General features: G+C 38.5%; 1 protein-coding gene across 3 annotated transcripts in view; it reads right to left on the bottom strand.

Moving 5' to 3' along the window:
- Positions 1-21,745, bottom strand: part of ralgapa2 (Ral GTPase activating protein catalytic subunit alpha 2) — a 249,957-nt gene that overhangs the window by 46,300 nt on the left and 181,912 nt on the right. For all 3 annotated transcript variants that reach the window (XM_079833687.1, XM_079833685.1, XM_079833686.1), the window contains exons 35-38: positions 20,727-20,850; positions 20,471-20,626; positions 6,730-6,888; positions 5,928-6,055 (exon numbers count right to left, since the gene is read on the bottom strand). In XM_079833687.1, coding sequence (XP_079689813.1) covers positions 5,928-6,055; positions 6,730-6,888; positions 20,471-20,626; positions 20,727-20,850 — 567 coding nt within the window. The remainder of the gene's footprint in view (positions 1-5,927; positions 6,056-6,729; positions 6,889-20,470; positions 20,627-20,726; positions 20,851-21,745) is intronic.

Here is a 21,745-nt window from a genome sequence, read left to right as displayed (position 1 = left end):
ATTAAAGCATCTCGGCTTCATGCAGAGAATGAAAGAAATTAAGTGAAGAGACAGTGTATGGCACACTGACCTTAGGCCAAGATAGGTCATACAGTATTAGAACAACACCAGGGTGAGTAAATAATGATTGATGTTTCATTTTTGGGTGAACAATCCCTTTAAAAGGACCTATTATGCTCTTCAGCAATACAAATAATGAGAAGACGAAGGAACAAAAGCCTCTTGTATCAGCTGAAGATGAATTTTCTTCCTTTATTGATCTTGTAAAATATCCTAAGTTTCCCTGCACATGGCTTCAGCATGACCCACTTCAAACTCGCAGCAGCTGATGAATCATTAAATCACGACGCATTATGCGCAACGTGAAAGGTGTCAGCAGGAGTGAAGACTCTCCATTCAAACTAAGCCCTTTGGAAAAGCATAATCCCAGAGTCGGGCGGGACAGAGATCCATGGATTAGCTCCGAACACTCACCTGCATTCACACATATGAACACAGACAATAGAGCACAGGGGTGTGGGACAGCGCAGGGCACAAGGGTGGATTGCAGTGCCCCATGCCAAGCGCTGGTGGTCATTTCACCAAAACCCATCCAATTAGAGCTGAGTGATGGGGTAGCCCGCTGGAGGCCCCTCCATCTCTGCGGCATGGCCAGAGAGAGACACCTGCTTTTATCAGCCTGCACAGGGAGTATGAGGACTCTCTTTGAAGAAATATTCAACTAATTACGTTGGAGCACCAAGCACAACAAGCAGGAAGATTGCAGGGACCCTGGCCCATTGTGAAGCAGAAAACTCCATGGAAGATTTCATCTCTGCACAAAAACAGACGTCTATCTGACCGAGAGACAAGGTCATTGTTCTGACCGGAAGCGGCAGACTGTAAGAGAGAGTAGAAAGAGGAGAGAACCAAGACCATTTTCACACTGCAGTTGAATGTGGATCAAATCTAATGATTTGTTGGAAACAGACAAAAAATTACTGAGCTACACCTGTTTCGATAAAGTCGGCAAAGACAATTTTGAGAAAAATCAAGTTAATATTTTCTGTAGGTTCCAAAACAAAATCACCTAGCAACCATATCTTAAAATCCCTGCTAATAACACAACATTTGGCACACACCAAGTCAAAACCAGATACACTATATTGCCAAAAGTATTGGGACACCCCTCTAAATCATTGAATTCAGGTGTTCCAATCACTTCCATGGCCAACATTGTATAAAATCAAGCACCTAGGCATGCAGACGCTTCTACAAACATTAGTGAAAGAATGGGTCGCTCTCAGGAGCTCAGTGAACTCAGGTGTGGTACCGTGATAGGTTACCACCTGTGCAATAAGTCCATTCCTGAAATTTCCTCACTACTAAATATTCCACGGTCAACTGTTAGTGGTATTTTAACAAAGTGGAAGCAATTGGGAACAACAGTAACTCGGCCACGAATTGGTAGGCCACATAAAATCACAGAGCGGGGTCAGCGCATGCTGAGATGGACAGTGTGCAGAAGTTGCCAACTTTCTGCAGAGTTAATAGCTACAGACCTCCAAACTTTGTGTGGCCTTCAGATTGGCTCAATAACAGTGTGTAGAGCTTCATGGAATGGGTTTCCATGGCCGAGCAGCTGCATCCAAGCCTTACATCACCCAGTGCAATGCAAAATGTCAGATGCAGTGGTGTAAAGCACGCCGACACTGGACTCTAGAGCAGTGGAGACGTGTTCTCTGGAGTGACCAATCACACTTCTCTGTCTGGCAATCCGACGGACGAGTCTGGGTTTGGCGTTTGCCATGAGAACGGGACTTGCCTGACTGCATTGTGCCAAGTGTAAAGTTTGGTGGAGGGGGGGGGGGGTTATGGTGTGGGGTTGTTTTTCAGGGGTTGGGCTTGACCCCTTAGTTCCAGTGAAAGGAACTCTAGCACTCCAGCACACCAAGGCATTTTGGACAATTTCATGCTCCCAACTTTGTGGGAACAATTTTGGGATGGCTTTTCCTGTTCCAACATGATTGTTCACCAGTGCAACCCGATAGAACACCTTTGGGATCAATTAGAGCAGAGACTGCGATCCAGGCCTTCTCGTCCAACATCTGACCTCACAAATGTGCTTCTAGAAGAATGGTCAAAATTCCCATAAACCCACTCCTAAACGTTGTGGAAAGCCTTCCCAGAAGAGTTGAAGCTGTTATAGCTGCAAAGGGTGAGCCAACTCCATATTAAACCCTGCGGATTAAGAATGGGATGTCATTAAAATTCATGTGCATGTAAAGGCAGGCGTCCCAAAACTTTTGACAATATAGTGTATCTATAGGAAAAACATATATTCAATGATATATGATACCACAATTGTGATACCAAAAACGTCAATGTTTTTCCCCAACAGTTAACCAAACGTTAATTTAAGACATAACAGATAATGTTTGTGTGAATATTCGCCAAGACAGATATTTTGAATACTGTAAAGCGTTTTGTTTACATCAGCATGAGTTTGAAAATCCCATTTCGTTGGTTCAGACTCATGTCATTGAGAATTCGCTATGAATATTCACAAAAATAGAATGCTGCGCTTAAAGGGTAACTAAACCCCAGCTCAGAGCTTAACTCCATCCACTGGCAAATTTTGAAAAATGCTGGAAAAGTGGGCAGAGCCCAGCGGAGACAGAGGGGACGAACCGAGGGCGGGGCTGAGCGGAGGGCGTGCACCTGAGACCCACAGTGACGGATTGATTGACAGCTGTCTGACTCGCGAGTCGCAAAGATGGAGAATGACTGGAGTGACGCCAGCTTTGCAACAGAGCGGCCATTCTCCCCCATCTTCACCTGAAGTGGAGGAGGGTGAATTGTCTGTAGACACAAACCCGGAGCCTTATCAATACGAGCCACTGCTCAAACTGCGTCAAGTCAGTTTCATTCATAATGTTTCTACTTCATGTAACATGACAGTTCATACTGGAGTGAAGCCGTTCTCATCATGTGATTGGGGAAAACATTTCTGAGGGCGTGGTGAGCTCGTGCCAGGGGCGTGGGTAGAGAGCCGTTGGAGGTACCATCCTACGTCACGATGTACCACAACGTCCAATAGGAAAATTCAACTGCAGTAGCCACCGTTCAACCTTAAGAGGGCAGCACTTTGGCGGTTTTACACCATATTTTATAGAATTAAAACACTTTATACTCAAATGTCAAAACATTTACTCGAATCAATGAACAGCATTAATAAAGCCCCAGTATTACAGATCATTAACTAAAAAAAGTTGGTTTAGGGTTTAGTTACCCTTTAAAAAAAATACCAAACTGATGCTGAGGAGAAGTGCAACGCCAGTTGTCCGGAAGCGAGCAGAGAAAAACAGCATTTTTCATGGACAAGGGAAAGGTACTCCTCTCAGAAAACGTACAAATAAAGATACTTGTAGATGATTCATTGCTATTTTGAGCATTGGGATTGCTAGAGGAGGGCTTAATGACCTCTGTGAAAACCTCAAATTCGACCAAAATGGGCATTTTCCCACTTGTTTTACCTGTAGCTGCACATTCCTACTCATCTTGCCAGCACGGGTCACATATATCTATCAGATTTTTCATAATGAGACTTCAGTGTGAATCCTGAAGTTCTCGAAGACAATAGTGTAAGTAAAAGCATCAATGATGAGGTGCCACTAAGAAAACTTGGAAGTACTAAAATTACGAACCGAAAAAAAATAAAAAAATAAAACATTTAAGCTATGTAGAAATATATATAAAAAAATCTAATAAAAGCACAAACTCTCAGTTATATTAAGATCAATGCATATAGAAAATAGATCATGTGAATTTTCATTTAATGCCAACCTGAAGATTTTGCCCCCGCCTCTTTACCCTCATAATTAATCACTGTTGTTTTATGTATGCGGGTCAGTGCAGGAGCACCGTCTGTTCAAGCCAATGTCTGACATGGGACACATATCAAATGTCACAAACTTGAACCAACAACAACAAACAACAACAAAAAAATCTGATTTGATCATAAAACTGGAACTGGGCTTGTGTTGTGAACTTGGACAAAGAGAAGAGATGGGCAATGGAAAGACAAACAGAGACAGAAAGACACAAAAAGAACGAGTGAGCGAGCGAAACACACAGAGAGAATGCACTTATGTGTGAATGTAAGAGGTGACTGTTGAGCAGATGCGACGGACAGATAAGAGACAGTGGTGTGGAAGCAGCACCCAAAGCAGATCAATTATTCATAGAGACAGATCAAGTCATTGCAGTAAGCTGTGAAAGCAGAATATCCTTAATGGCCTTTCACACCCTATTCACAAGAGACAATTAACAGTCACCCACACCCACACACAAATAATGATCATACTGACGCAATATCATTCCAGAAAGGAAAGAGCAGAATTCAAAATCAGGCATGATGCAGCAATATCTACTTACAGTATGATCTATTCTCCATAGCGCTACAGGTGCAAACTTATTCCACAGTGCTAAGGGAATACCAGATTGGTCAACAAAATTGGAAAATCTGTTAAATCGATGCAGCCAGGCAACTGATATACTACATGCTCTCCCATCTTATTTCTATTTTTAATAAATGCTACTCTTTTGAACTCAAAGAATCATGGTTTCCACAAAAATATCAAGCAGCACAACCGTTTTCTTGAGCAGCAAACTGGCATTAGAATGATTTCTGAAGGATCAAGTTTGTGACACTTGAGAAATGACAATGAGTAATGAAATATATCCAGATAAAAAAGTTATTTTAAATTGTAATAATATTTAAAAATATTCTTCAAAATTATAGTACAAGCAAATGGAGCCTTGTCGAGGACAAGATTTGATTAAAAAAACATTAAAATCTTACCAACCCCCACAAACTTTTGAATGGTAGCTGTCCTAGCTGCATATCTCTCGTATCCCTCCGCGCTCTTTCTTCTCACATATCATAATGATATTGCCTCAAATCATTATTTTGTGCCCATATTTAATTTATTTTGTTTATTTAGTCATGTATTAAATGGGATAATTTGCAGTCAGCTGATCATTATCACAAAGTAATGACCTCTGTTTTGTGTCACATTCCTTTAAGGTTCATTTTGTGATAATTGCCACTGACTTTGTATTTTCACATATACCAACGGCAGGTACAATTGGTTGGCACACTTTCCAAGAGTGTTGATTTATTATTTACAACTACACAACTTGACGTATTACATTACTTCACTTCTTGCCAAACACTTTCGAACTAGTCATGGCAGCTTGCGCTGTTTCTAAGCAAGATACTCAATCGGTGGAGAAGAGAATACGTTTTAAGCATTCAGATGAAGAAGCTATGAGACAAATATACATTTAGTAATAGTATAAGCATAACAGTTGATTCCTGGCCACTGAATTATTGATAAGTCTTCCACATTTCAGACTCAAGTTGGCCATTGATTTGTAATAATTACATAGCGGGTCTGATTCAATCGGCTGCCTAGTTCCATAGAAAATACGCACCACCCAGGCATTTCTAGGGACATCTCGTTGTCAAATCATTCTAATGCAATAAAACATTTGCTTTCTAAAAATTCCCAGAATACACCAGCAAGCATATTTTTACTTACCAGAAAATGGCACCTTGTATTCGCCACACATGCTGCATGCATGACGAGCTGTACTTTTAACAGCTATAACAAAGAACAACAAATGATGCCAAAAAAGAATCGCTCATGCCGTGTTATACAGCAATAATGTTGATAAACACAACCCCAATAATGGTGTCGCAGATTATTGAGGCATCAGTGTCCAAATATTTAGTCATTTTTACGATATAATGATTAGGGAACTACAGGGAATGAGACGCACTCATAGTGTGTTTTCTCTACAGGTACAAAGTTAGCACCAAAATCACATACAGATACTAGAATGCAGTGATCCGACAGTTCACCGTAAATGTGAAAGGATACAAACTCTGGTAGAGTGGCAGGCGAGACTTCACGGCCCTGCTTGCATTGATGCACGTGGCCCGCACCAGACTCGGCAACAGCGTTCCAGTCACTATCGCCCCGTCGAACAGAGGCCCAAAGAAAGGAACCTGGTCGAGAGAGAGCGCAAAGAATGAAGAGACATTGTGTTTTAAACATTAAATCAATTTACATGAAGTCTCAAACAGACGGGAAAAAAATCAATGCGCAGGAAAGCCGAATCTAGCCGATGGATAATGCAGTACTTCCATTTGCCAAGGCTTGCATTTATCGAGTGGATGACATGAGAGTTATTTGAGTGGAACGGCAGATAACAGTGACACAGCTGAGGGAATTTCACTAATTGCAGCCGGTGACATGGTGCAGGAAGCACACATCTGACAGCAACCAGGCCACTCAACACACAGCAGTCGAGGCTCGCAGAGGTGACGTGTTTACGAGAAATTACAAATGATGCACGCTTGGTTTCTCTGGGGATCTAGTGGCAGATGCGGGAGGAGGAAGATGAAAGGCAGCTTGACCGCGATGAGAGTGGCGTGCCGACAGTGCAGTAATGGACTCTGAGCATTAGTGCTTTCAGAGAACAGACAGGAAGAGATGCCATCCAGCCACAATCCACATATCCTGACAATCAACGAAACATCGCGCATCCTGACGAAGATCTCAAGACGCCTCTGGAGAGGCATTTCATGTAATATACGAAAATCTGGTAAGTTATGGTGGACGCTCGTGGTTTATAATGTAATGTAATGTAATGTCATTATCTTCGCGATGGGGGACGTACCTGAGTTTTTTTCATGATCTGAACAAAGAACATGTGGTTTTTCATGGGGTAGATGATGATGAGGACATCTCCGAAGTCGGTGGGAATGATTCCTCGTCTGTAATCCCGCGTGTGCTCCGACCACACAATGTGCACTTCGTCGTTTCCCAAGTGACGAAGCTATGACCAACCAGAGGCAAAATGCATCAATAAATCTGACACAAAAAAATTGTACACATTAGTCACATAACTCACAAGGGCTTTAAGTCGGAGAAAAACAAACAATAATCATTTATACAGTGCAGACATACTGAAGGAACAGAAAAACATTCATAGAAAAAAAAGTATGACTCAATCTCACAAACATGTATGTGTTCTTAGCTACCGACAACAATTCCAGAAAGAAAAGACTACATTTATTTTAGTACATAACAACTCCAGAAATTATTTTGGGAATTTTCAATCTGAAGTCAAATGAGCTGCAGAAATTGGGTTCATTATGTTTCAATCATTTAAACAAATTGACTTTTGCCAGAAAATTGGACAGATTTTCATTTTACATAAAAATATACATACATTTGTAGGAAATGCAGTTTTCAGAAGCTCATTTTTGCCAAGGAACATGAAATACATGGGCGCTGAGAGTCTGATTAATGTGTAGTTCTAATGTTGAAGCACCAGTAATATTTTGCAATAATTTGTTTAATGTTGTATATGAGGAAATCTGAATATCAGGTTCAGAGATGTGGTACTATTAGTTGCCAAACTTGTAAAGTCTTATACATTCAGCAAGGGGAAGTTAAAAATATAACCAGTATGAATGGTTTCTACTTGACCGGTATGGGTCAATGCAGATACTGTCTAATGAATAGTTATTCAAAATTTACTAAAAGATTGTTTGGAAACAGAAAATGTCTGCTATCCATCGACACAGCTGTTGGTAGATGGACATGGATATTGAGCAATGACAATAATCTTGAAATAATATAAGAAATCTTGACCGGTTAATCATCTGGCTAAAATATTGTTTATTCCTAATTGGTTCAATAAGTGTTTCCAAAAATTCTGATTTTAGAATAGAACTAAATGCTGTTTATCAATGGACTAATAATGGTTTTGATACAACTCCAATGTCTAACTTGAACTGTTGTTATAAATTGAACAGTTTTTGACAGAAAACAACTATATACAAATTTGGGGGGTTGGTATGGGGCAATGCCTTGGTCACTGTGCCCCCTCACCTACAGTATTGTCGCCCCCCAACCACCCAGCCCCGGAGTGGGCAACCTGATTTTAGTTTGTGAAGCAGTACTGTGAGATTTAAGATCTTTCTACAGCAGTGGATCTCAAAGTGTGTGGCGCACAGATAACGCAGGGGGAGGCGCGGGAGATCGGCAGAAAAAAACATTGCAAAGGTATGAATAGGGGTTGACGTTCTGCCTTTATAAAGCGCCACCGAACGGCAATTCCACTGAAACGTTCTTTAGACCGGTGTCTTGTCACCATCAGAACAAGTCTGGTGTAGAAGTAACTGGCCATAGAAAAACACCTCTTCAGCGAGCAGAATCACAAGCTGCTATCGTGAAAGCACTGCTCCGCTGATATAATTATCATAAATTCATAATTAAGAGATAAAATGTTGAAAATATGATTTTAAATGTACTCATTATTAGATAAAAAGTAAAAAAATATGATTTTAAAAGTCAAAATAATGAGATAAAAAGTCAAAAATATGACATGCTAAGTCATTGTGAGATGAACAGTTGAAATTAAAAACATTTTTGGATTTAAAGTAAAAATTATGACATAAAAATCTAAATTATGATTAATATGATTAATTAAATCTGAAATTAGATTTAAAAAAAGTCTACATTATGACCAAAACACACACTAAGACATTTAAGAGATGAAATCCTGCTTGTTATTTTTTTTAAATGCGCTTTTAATTTTTTGATTCACACTTATAATAATGATATTTACATTATTGTTTTCATTTTGTGTAATACATTTTTACATGCGTTTTTACATTTTGAAATCAGTTTTTACAAAAGAAATTAATTAAGCAAAAACTTACTTTAGCTTTTCATCTAAAACAAAATTAATTTCCTATCATCACTGTAAAGCTGATTTGAAGCAATCTGTGTTGTGAAAAGCTTGACTTGACTTATATTTTTTCAGTGATTCAATGACATTAAAAACGGAACGTTTTCAAAGTGAAACAAAGTGAAACTATTGCAAATGTTTGTCATTGCACATTTTTCAATTAAAAAAAATCTTTCAGTTGGGGGTTGGGGGAACCAGGTTTTTTAAAGGTTTAAGGGGGGCGTGATCAAAAAAGTTTGAGAACCACAGCTCTACACTCAGAAGTATGTGGGTGAAATATATGGATTAAAAACTAATTATTTTCATTTTGGTTCGTTTTCAACAAGTTTTTCATTTTTCGTTCATTCAAGTTCAAGAGAAATAAGAACGGAATAGCGTCAGCTTTATAATGAATTATAATAATCTTTTCTAATAATCTTTGAAAATAACAATAAAAATCAATCACTTTTTAAATTTTTTTCTAGAGATAGATGCAGTTTAAACCTAAACATTATTTGTGTAGCTACTCAACATTTTTAATTGGTCTACAGAAACCATCAACACAGGAGTGTGGGCCGCCTTTAGCTTCAGATAACCATTATACAATTATTTTAGAGCTCTTTGGATTCAAACCACTTTATTTCCCTCATTCGTTTGAAATAAAATTGCATTACACAAAAAAAAAAACTGTATATATACAATTATTTTATTATTGAATTATGTATTCATTAAATTATAAATTATTCATGTTTGTGATTTTTTTTATTTACGATAGATTCTGACAATTCAAACAAAAACCAGGCTCGTGTATTTATGATATCAATTACTGCTTTATTTGTTCAGAAACAGAAGAAGTAACTTGTTATTTGTGTATTGTACTTTTCATTTATTTAGTATTTTAAAAGTACAGTAAAACTGCAGTGCTTCCAGTAGGCTATTTTATGGAGCTGTCAACACTGGAAACTCAGACGGCATGTGATCAGTTGATGAACAGCCCATTATTAATATATAAAACTATATGCAAATAAACTATACAATTTTTATACAATTACAAGTTTGTGCTTGTGTTTCTTCCGTTTTATTAATTGCACCTGTTTCTAAATATTGCTTTATCTACACTAGTAGTCTACACACCATTTAGATCAATATTCAGAAAAAGGTGCAGCTATTTTTTTTTCTCAAGGTGAATAAAACTGTTTAATCCCTTTAATCTTTATTGAAGATATTGCTGTAAACTATATAGTAAGCCCTTACTTGCATATTAATATTAAAGGTTAACAACAGAGCCCAAACTATTAGCCTAAATTCAGTTGCTATTTATTTTTTAGATATAATAATCAACACTCAAATAACAGTACGCAAACATGTAAACTTCACATGAGGCAGTTTTTGCAATAACTTCTAAATCTAATCATAAAATAGTTTTTTCTCCAATTCGTTGTTGAAATATAATCATTTATACACAGTGTCTGTCATTTTCATGACAGGTTTATTTAAACATACATGAAATAATCAAGACATCACTAACAGGTTCAGTAGAATATAATGAATATATAGGCCAATATTGTGCATATATTTAGTGAAAGAGTTGATTCTTCTAGTGAATAAAATTCTGTGGACACTGAATGACTGCCTGAGGTAAATGTGATGCTACAAATGTGACATTGTTTAGTTTACAAGCAGTTATATTGAGGTCTTTCCGCCGTTGAAACACTGATTGAGCAATGACACCACATATGAAACGTGACAGTAAGTTGTAATGCATCCTCAACATATCTTCAGATGTTCATTCATGTTTATTCTTTAGGAAGAGATGATCGATCGTGTTCACACCTGTGATCAGTGATCAGTCACGCCATATTAAAGAGCGTCAAAACGGCATTTCACTTGAATTTCGTGATAAAATGGAATGAATACATAATATGTTTGTGTGGGAACTTGGATTGAAGTGTTTCGCGCTTAAAACAAGCCGACTGTTAACTGTTAAAGATTGCAGTCGGAAACCAGCGTGCACCGAACCGAAGGCCCTGTACCGAAACGGTTCGGTACGAATACGTGTACCGTTACACCCCTATAATGCACACATGTAGTTTTTCATACACTGCATCATTCACGGTCACTAAAAACAGAAGCAGCGCAGACAGACCATAAAGACTTCATTCCAAATAATTAACAACAATTAAGTGGACTATTAGCAAAATGGTGAGAAATTAAAGCGACCTCTGTAATCAAGAAATAGGAGTCTTGGAAGCATTTCGCTGCAACAGTGCGGCCTTAAGCGAGCTCCTGTCAATGGGTCGTTAAACATCTGCCGATGCACCCATGCCTAATGAGCCATTACCGAAACATGTCCTCTTCACCAAAAATGCAATTACCACATTTCCCCATAAGCCCCTAATTATGCTAATGGTCTAAAATTAAACAAATCCAAAACAAGCTGATTGGGTCGGCGCATACCGATCCATTTGGAGAGTCAGCAGAAGAATTGGTGGCATGTAAACAGGTTGGGGGAAGAGAGGAAATGCACAACACATTGAACACATACACCAGATGCCATTCTCAATGAAAGGGATCAGATGTTAAAGACTACAGACTTCTAAGAAATGCAAACTTTAGATTAGGGTGAAGTAGAGGGCTGGTGAAGGTGCTGTGGGTGGTTGCCATGCTGTTGCTATGCATTGCTAAGATGTTCTATGCGGTTGCTGGGGTATCTGGGTGGTTGGTGGTTTCTTCCTGGCCCAAGTCAAAAGAGTCCCTAAGAGCCTTTGATCTGCTGGTCTCTAGATACAAGCTCGGGTCATTCCACCAATGAAAGGCGTTGGGATTTTTCACCCACTTTATCACTCACCAGATGAAAATCAGTGATAGTACAGCTTTACCTAAACCACATGACTTTCAGTATCATTCCTGTCTGTGTTGGACAGGATTATTTGCCAAAGTTTAAAAATCAGATACACTGAAATTGATTGCTGTACCAACATATAAATACATATGAATTTAAGGTAGACTGATATTGGATTTTGCTGGCAAAATAATGTGTTTAATAAGGAATAAAAGGATTATTGTGCCGATACTATATACTGTACGTGTTAAATAATGTTATCAGTTAAGGCCCAGAGAGAAGCCACAAGAGTTTTTTGAAATGGCAAATACAGTTTACTGTCTAACCAAAAATTATTTTCATAATACGGGACTTTTAGTTATAAACAAACCTTCCAGCTGCTTATTCAAAAAAGACGAGTAAGATAAAATACACAATCTTACAACCACCTACAGCATATTAGAAAATAAAAACTATAAAGTAAACATTGTCATAACTTAACAAAAGTAGGTCATAAGTAATCGCTTGGCACAAATTCATTGATTGCGAACTGCTCTTAAATCGTGAGCCTGTAGAATGAGCAACAATACACGCGAAGAATGCATGCAGCGCTCACATTTATTAAAGTCGTCGTCTTTTAAAGTTTAATAATCACATTAGGCCATTCATGTTTTTTCAAATTGAAGACCTCTTAAATTATAACTAAGACTTTTGTCATACTATTTATTATCTTTAAGACTTTTAATTTCCCCTAAATTTGATCAAATTAAATTAATTAAAGGCTACGTTTTAATTGTTTAATGCCAAGGATTGTTTAAATTGCAATCCCTTAAGTATGAACAAGAGTAATAGTGGCATTTGCATTAGCAAACATGAAAATATGAGGATCTAAGTGGCCATATGTTGTATAGAGCATTACATTTACACTGAAAAAATTGGTGTAGGAACAATTAACTCAGAAATTGCAAGTAGTAATTACTAAGGATCAGCAAGTAACACATTTAATTAAAGTTGAAAGACTGAAATAGTATTTTCTTGGAAAACGTACTCCAATAATCTTTATTTACAACAACAACAAAAAACCTTTTTACAGTGAACATGCAGATCGTAAACACACAGGCGCTGAGCAGACCAAGAGATGCCCTGAAGCTTAAACGCTGCCTTGTAAAGAAGCAGCGTCCCTCCCTCTGAAACAAAAGAGTGTGTGTGTGTGTGTGTGTGTGTGAGATGCCTCCTGACACCGGCCCTCGCATGGAAACACCCTCCCAGTAACTGCATTACTAGCCTGGCCAGCTGCTCTGCTCCGTTCTGCCCCCCAGCACTCAATTGGATTCAGAAATTCTTCTCTTGTCCCCCTCTGTTTTCCTCGCTGTCGTCTCTTCACCCCTCCTTTCTCTCACTACCTCTGAAAGTTGCATTTGCAAATTAGAGGAGTTACTTCCTGTCTGCCTGTGGCTGATAAAATAGCCCTTTCACCCCTCCCCACACACGTGCCGCCCTACAGTCGCCCTCTCTCGCTGCCAGAACGGGAGCGCGGCAATTACAGAGCCTGATGTCCAAAATGAATCGAGCATGGCTCGCGGCACACACGCTCCCTCTCCCTTCCCCTAACGGAGGAAGCGGAGTGTGGCTGAGATGGGCTAATGTGAGCTCTGACGGTGAGACGCTTCAATGTCCGGGAGCCTGATGAATTTTTCACTCTGCAGGCCTGCGCATGATCGGATTGAGCGCTCAAACTAAGCAGGTTCCCACCGGCTCATTTTGCCAGAGTTAACTTGCTAACGCATGTCGATCGCTATCCCGCCGACACAGGCGGAATTCGATAGCAGGGCCCTGCTGGTATCCGGCAGGCCTTTGGCCCTTGCGGCGTGAGTTAATGTGCTGATCAGGGCCCCGGTCACAGTGCGCACAGGAGTCCAGAGACTGAGAGCTGTTACTAAACCTGCACATGCTCGGCTCTCTCGCTGACGATACTGTCTCGCAGCTCGCAGCGGTCTGACAGAGCCGTGCAATCAGGAGCACGGTCCAAAAGTCACGCTTTACACACATGTCACTCGCCAGCCGTCAAGTCTGCACGACCAAGTGCAGTCATTAAAACACCATTTTAAACAGAATGAAATGGTAATAAATAAATGTTTTAGGGGTAAGCAAACATTTGTCATAGTATAAAAACTAGGGACGCTCATTACCGACAACCGCTGCTCATTATCCGACTATTAACCGATAACGGATTAGATTATAATATTGAATTGGCATTCAATAAAAATACCATTGACAAGTGTCTGTGACCCGTTAAAAAGACACTTTTTTTCACGAGTTTATTTTACCGTGCAAACAGCAGCATACAGATCAGATCAACAACAGCAGAACATGGGTTCACATTATCAAATGTTCACGCACCTGCAGCGTTTTAAAAAGCATAAAAGTAAATAGGCCCACACTAAATATTTTTCACATAAATAATTACCAAATTAAGATGACAAAACGAAAATACACTGAATCCGTTTGAAGCTTTGAAGAACTGGAATAGTATTTTTCCATCAGACTAAGTTTCAAATAAAAATAGCAGTTTTTTTTTTTTTTAAAGTAACATGTCTAAGTGATGTGGGTTAGTCTGGAGTAGGGTTGGGAATCGTGAGAAATTTTCTGGTTCCGGTTCTGGTTCCGGTTCCGCCTAACGATTCCGGTTCCGATTCCGGTTCCATTAAAATTATTAAACAAATAGTGGTAAAGGAAAAAGGCACAATACGCAACTCAAACAATCTATTTTGTGTTTATTACTTGCTCTAAAATAAATTTACAGGTTGGCAATGTCAAAAAAGTCCTGTACTGTACATATATTACAGTATTAATTAAGCCATTCTTGCAAATTTTTTTTTCAAATGAACACCTCTGAAATTGTCTTATTATATTTTATCTCTCTGTCTCTGAATAAAACCAAGTTATAAATTATATTTATTAGTTATATTTATTAATTAGTTGTATATTAATTTAATAGTAATTCAGTTATTCAGTGAACTTGTAAATAATAAATTGCAATTCAGCATTACAAAGGTAATTGTGCCTAAACGCTTACCTAAACCATGGTGACTCAACGGTTGGCAAATATATATATATATATATATATATATATATATATATATATATATATATATATATATATAATATAATATATATAGGCCTTTCACTATAAATCTGGTATAAGCCCTGTGGCACTCTGTGCTGTAGCAAATGTTTTGTCAAATTGCTAGTGCAGCCTCCTTTGCATGTTATTAACTTTTCACATGTGTTACATTTTGCTTCATTATCATTCATTCTTTGGAAATGAATCCATATTTGTGACTTTCTCTTCGCCATGCTGGTGGTCAACGAGAAAATATCTGACGCAAAACCGTAAATGTGTAGCGCGAGGGCTTTCAGTGCTGAACTGCGTTGCACTCCTGGAAGATTCAAGATTCAAGATTCAAGAGTTTTATTTGTCACATACACAGTTATATACACAATATACAACTGGCAGTGAAATGTAAACAGGTCCGCTCCATGGACAGTGCAAATAACAGTTACAAGAAATTAAATAGAAATAGAATAAAATTAGAATAAAAAGTATTAACATAAGTAGAATTATAAATAAATCAAGTAAAAGATAAAAATAGGAAATAAGATAAAAATAAAAATATAAAAAATATGCGAAGCGGCAGGCAATGGAATTAATATTCATGATGAGGTGAGCCAGGGTTGCCAGGTTTTCACAACAAAACCCGCACAATTGCTACTCAAAACTAGCCCAAAACAGGGGGGCTTCTCCGGTAAAATTCGCATTTCCGGGGCAAAATATCACATAATTGGGGTCGCTTCAACCCACGGACATGAAACACAGCCCGCGGCAACAGTGGAAAACGGGAAAGCGGGAAAACCACGGACTTGGCAACACTGGCTGTCACTCGCTATTAAAGGATACGCATCCAGCGCTTCGCACACACATTGCACCAGAACCGTTTTCGGAACCGAAACTTAGGAATTTTGCGCGGTTCTGGTATTTTTCAAAAATCAGTTTCGGTTCTGCATAAGAACCGGTTCTCGGTTCCCAACCCTAGTCTGGAGCGCAGCCTGTTGACAGTTAGACCCGCGGCAGAAAACACCCTCTCAGATCGCAATGATCCCCCGGGAATACAGAGATAACGCCTTACTAGAGTGGCCAGCCTCGGGAAGCGACTTTCATTTGCTTTCCACCAGTCAAGAGCTTGTACTACTGCTGTATTTTAATACCACGTTGCATATTTTACAAGTAACTTTGTTGCCTTTTCTGTTGAAATGGTCCAACACAGTAGGCCTACTACTTTCCTATTGCTTCATTTTGCTAAATATGTCTGTGTAGGCACGTGTGGTTGCAAAAAAAAACAAAACAAAAACCAACCTTACAAACAAAACAAAAAACCTTTAAACAGTTTAACTGATAGTATTAATTGGTCAAAATTCTTACTTTCGGTTAACGGTTAAACGGTCAATATGAGCATCCCTAATAAAAACTGTCACAAAATACAAATGATTAAAGCCGGGCGTACATGGTGCGATTTTTGCTGTCGTACGTTATGAGCACCTCACGACCTCCTGATCATTTTTAAAGGGGTGATGAATTGAGAAATCAACTTTCCTTTGAGCCTTTGATATATAAAAGTTCATCGTGATATAAGAATATCCTGTAAGTTTCAGAGCTGAAAACGTCTTTGTTAGTCAAAGAAAGGCTTTTATAGCCTAGAAATCTAGACGCACCCTAGTGGCAGAAAATTAACATAATGACGGCACGTCACAGAGGTTCTGCGTGCTACTCGTAAACAAAGCTGATGAACAGCGGTCTTTTGAATCGGCTTTGGCCGCGACTCTGGAAGACTTGGAGTTAAGCTTTTTTTTTTAGAAAAGAACAGCACTGAAGTCATTCCTAAGAAAAGAAGATATGTTCGAAGTTTTGCCTACCGGATACGGCGAAAGTCTATCAACTTACGTTAGCTCAGCTTCACCTTCTTCTTCGCTCTGGTTGGTTGTGGCGCTTATGGCGCTATCCAATTGTGTGCGGAGGGAATTTGAAAGACAACCGTTTATCCAGCCCCTCAGATTGAGACCTTTCAATGGTGAGTTTCCAGACCCAACATCTTGATGTGGGTCTGGCTTGTCAGGCTAAGGCTTTTATACACCAGACCCAGAAAACGAGAGATCTCAGAATGTCGACCATTGACGTATTAGGATGCAGAAGCACCTCCTCAAGCCCTCCCACCGACTCGTGGAGCTAAACGGGTCGCGCTACCGAGCAATAAACATGCCGGTTCCAGCTCACGTGCATAAGACTGTGCGTTTGTTCGCTTAATTTCACCGCAGAATCGATTGTAAACAAGATAGAGGTCGAGACTGGATTTACAGACATTTGAGATTAAAACACAATGCTATGCCCTCTATATTGGATCCGACAGGAATGGTGCAACACACTTATGTGAGTAAAACATGTTAGTATTGCATTGTTACAGATCGTTTGATATCTATTGATTACATACATTAGCACGCTGTCACAGGCTGGAGAAGGTGTTATTGGTTCATTCGTGATCAGACTCAGAATTGTAACACCAGTGCTCGTAAAGCCCAATGTCCCGGGGCTATGTGTTTTTCAGACAGGCTACCAAAACGTAACAGCAGCCAGCCGTCGGTCTATCTTAAATAGTGAAATAACATTACTTTCTTGCGCGCGCGCGTGTGGTTATATTCACTGATCGGGTCGGCAAGGTAATACAAAAATAACATTCCAATCAATCGTGGGGGGTGAGAGATGAATCATTGTGTTTGTTTGATAAAGATATTTTTCGAGCCCTGTGAGCGTTTCTCCAGACACTTTCAAAACAATTTCCACATGTACTCAGGGGAGCTGAAGCTCATTATAATATGCACATTTTATCCAATCCTAGCCGTGGCCAATTACTTCCAAGTCTTCAGTGCGGCACGCCCATCAAAACCGACCGTTTCTTCAGAGAGCCTCGAAACCAAGGCAGAAAATAGCCTATTACTTATTCATTATGATGTTTTTGAATGTAAAAACCATGCAAACGTCATAAGTTGACCTCAGACAACAGTATAAAAAAATAAAAAAAGCCAGTTCATGACCCCTTTAATAATAAAGATTGAGATGATTGGATCAGTTGTGCTCCTTTTTTTGGAATACTTGAAACATTTTTTTTGTGGAATACTTGATGCGGCACAGCCTGACCCAGAGTCTACCTCCAGCGGCCAGCATTCATTCTTCAGGTCGATATCCATAAAATTATATCCATTATAAAAAAAACTGCTGATGAAAATGTCCTCTAAGGAAAGAGATATCTTTGTCTTTGTCCTTTTAAAAAATTGACAGCGCTAAAACAAATTCCTTGTTTACAACAAGCCACTCATAAAGACTAGCTACAAGTGAGCAGCATCAAATTCCCGAAGGATTGGCTGAGAAGAAGCTGTTCTCGTCAGGTACATGATCGCTCTAAATTTCTAAACAAATTGTCAAAATATTCACTATGTTCACATATGAGTCAAATATTTGAGATCTAGATAACTACATTCTTGCCTATTAAACTCTTAAAACTACATTCCGACACACACATCAATAGTATTTGTAAAAAATATGATGGATTTCTTGACCGCCATGACAGTTGCCACAAGTGGAGTGATACAAACAGTGAAATGGTTATAGTGCTGTTATCACTAGAATATCGCAAGGCTGGAAAAGGCACTCAGCCAATCAGATTCGAGAACCAGAGATAACTGTTGTATAAAGGCAACATTTTACATTTCAACCTGTGCATACATTTTAGCAGATTACAGTGTATTTAGTTCAATAAAACACATGTAAGGGATGATAGTGTTGATAATTTACCTTAGATACGAGCGAGAACGAGCCTGCAGTGTATACTATTCAAGCATAACAAGTGCAATCAGGGCAGAAAATTAATGGCAATCCAATGTCTCCTCAAAAGAGTCTGTTTGCAAGCAGCAGAAAGCCGCCTTCATGTGAGACACACAAAGTAAACTAGGCCTGTCGCGATTGGTCGATACAATCGACTGCGTCGACGCTGTTAATTAGCCGACGTCAATTTTTTAGTCGACTAGGTAAGTTGGGTACGATATGAAATTGTATTAGTACCGGTAACATTACTTTAAAAATGACAGCACTCTAATAAGAGCAGTATTTCTTAATCTGCGTGAGGACGTGTGTGTGAGCTCTGCTTCCACCGTTCACTTAACAATGGAAGCAGAACAGCCAAATATATACGCGCAGCTCAGGAAAAAGAACGCAACAGAAAAGTGTGGCACGGCCGGGACGTGCTCCTGACCTGAAGCGCGCGCAGCCGCCTTTCACTCAGACAGATCGTGACGCCAGTTTCGCGGTTTATTGGGTTTGAATGGTAAAAAATATGTAAAAATGCACGTCCTGGCGAGTATTCGGGTAAACGCAGTCGGATATGTCTTATCTGAACGTATACAGAGTTGAATGAGAAATCGGGTGTTACAATGAATTTGGTCCGTGCAGCTCTTAAAAGGGCCGGACCTAATATTCTGTGTGAAGCAGGGCAGGGCAGGGCAGGAACCTGGCAGGAACATGGCGGCCAAGTGAGTTTTTAGTGTTTTTTTAACCCTAAAACAATGATAAACCAATGAATAGTAAGTTCTGTCATGTTATTCAATTACTTATACAGTTTTTTTGCCATGGTATCGATTCAATATCTGTATTGAGGTATTTTTGTCTGGTATCGTATCGAAGTTATAATTTTGGTATCGTGACAACACTATTCTATATAAAAAGTATTTGCTGATATTCTCTTTTTTTATGGTGGTTAACAAATTTGTACCTTTTTACATTTTTTACTCTTTTAGTTTTACATTTTGTCAAGGGCTTGTTTACATTTATACTTTTTTATAGTCCACTACTGAAGGCCAACGTTGCAAGTTAAATTAAATGTTTTTAAGTAAAATTGTTGAAAATTATTGTGATAAATTAGTTGATAGATTAATCGATAAATTAGTCGATAAATTAATTGATATAAAAATAGTTGTCAGTGGCAGCCCTAAAGTAAACCCAAGTGTCGTTTACTCTGCTGCACATACTGTAATATTACCAATTAATAAAAAACACAATATATTGACCAACGTACTGTTTTCTATCATGCGGCATGCACATTTGTGATGACATAAGATGCACGCAAATGCACCAGAGCACCAGGAACAGACTCGGACCGCGACAAATGTGCCAAGTGTAAAAATGCCCTAAGTGATTAGGCAACCACTACGTGTCAGAGGTTATCGGCCCTATATATTTTTTTAATTTTTTGATGGACTTTTATTTTTTTATTTTTTTTACAAATGAGTATTTTAGTGAGTGGATATATTGCTTCATTGATTTGTGTTGCTTTTAATTTAGAAATACATTCAAAGCACATACACATACATATATAGTTATTGATAACTTATTTTACATATAAAGCAGTTTCAAATGACTATGATCTAAAGCTTCATCATACATTTCTTTGTCCAGTTTGTAGCCTTCCATGGCTATCATAAATCATAAATATGATTACTAGATTACAAATGCACTCAATTGGCAACAGTAACCAAGGGGGCGTGGTTTAATGGAAGGTCATTTAAAAACTAAAGAGCATGCACTTTTTTCTTTCTCATTTCCTCTCTGAATGTGACTGGCATGCCTGCACTCCTGACCAGCAGAGATGTCATTTATAATACTGATGAATGACAAATTCTACCTTTTAGTTACGTAAATCACTCATCTAAAACCGTAACGTTTCTTTTAAATGTGTCAGGCAGGAAATGAGGAACTACCTTTTTGGTGATGGAGTCATCTGAGTCAGAAGGCATGCGAGTTGACACATGGAAGATGACCTCCACGTTGGAGGTAGCATAGTATGGCGCTGTGCTACCTGTGCTGCCATTTCTCTGCAAACCGCCCATGAACCCACAGTGAGTTGCCAGATTCACCTGAAAGAGAGAGAGAAACTTCCTGAAGCTCTGACATAGTCCCAGGACATGATCCCTGTGCACTACAGACTTAATAAGTGGATTATATGTTTAATTTCACCTCCATTCCCAGCCCAGAGACAAAGTCCTCGTAAGCCTGACTGCCCTCTGCATTGGACAGAATGGAGAATTTGTCCTCCTGGCCTTCTCCAATATAGAAAACAGCAATCTTGTGTGTCTCTCGGCTGGAAACAGAAATACACAAGATGAACTGACATCATGCAAAAAGTTGTAACATCATGACATTTGCGATGTCACCATATTTTATGTGCTCAGTGCATGTAATCAAAGACGATCCAGAGGAATGGGATGCACCTGAGCTACATTTCAAGTGTTATAGCAAAGGCTCTGAATACTTGCGCAATGAGTTCAGTTTTTTTCTCTTTTTAATACATTTAAATCAAAGTTATCACAAATCTGGTTTGCTTTGTCATTATGGTGTATGAAGAGTGTTATTTTAGCACATTTACAGTTTTTATTAACATTTTAAATTAGTATTTATTTTTATATTTTTAGTTTTCATCTTAATTTTAGTAATTATGTTGCGTTTTTGTAATTTGTATTAGTTTTTATTAATTTATTTAGTTTTATTTGTTTTTTACATTCGTTTTTATTTCATTTTATTTTAAACTACATCAAAATGAGAAAAGTTGCCTTGGTAAGTAGATTAAATAAAATAAGATGAAGTATTTTTTATTTTTTTATTTTTTTTTACATCAGTTAAAGTTTATTTTATTTCAAGTAACTAAAGTTTTTTTTTTATGGCTTTAGTTTTACTTACCCCTGGTTTAGATTGATGTAAAAAAATAAATAAATAAATAAAAATAACAAGTTAACAGTGCTGAATGGTAGAGCTTGATGAATACAAGTCAACTCTAAAATCTTTGTAAAATAGAGAAAATAGAGTGAGAAATAAAAGGAGAATGTATTTGTCTTCCCGGCACACAGTAGAAAGAGTCTAACTGATCTATTTTTTCCCTTTTTGGTAAAAATGTAGACGTTGTGTGGTATGAAGATTGAGCACAAAATGTGGAAGTGGAACACAGCTAAATATGATGCTTTTGGTAAGTTAATATTTCA

Source organism: Gobio gobio, assembly GCF_949357685.1.
Source record: "Gobio gobio genome assembly, chromosome: 13".
NCBI lineage: Eukaryota > Metazoa > Chordata > Actinopteri > Cypriniformes > Gobionidae > Gobio > Gobio gobio.
This window is presented reverse-complemented; position numbering and strand designations above follow the sequence as displayed.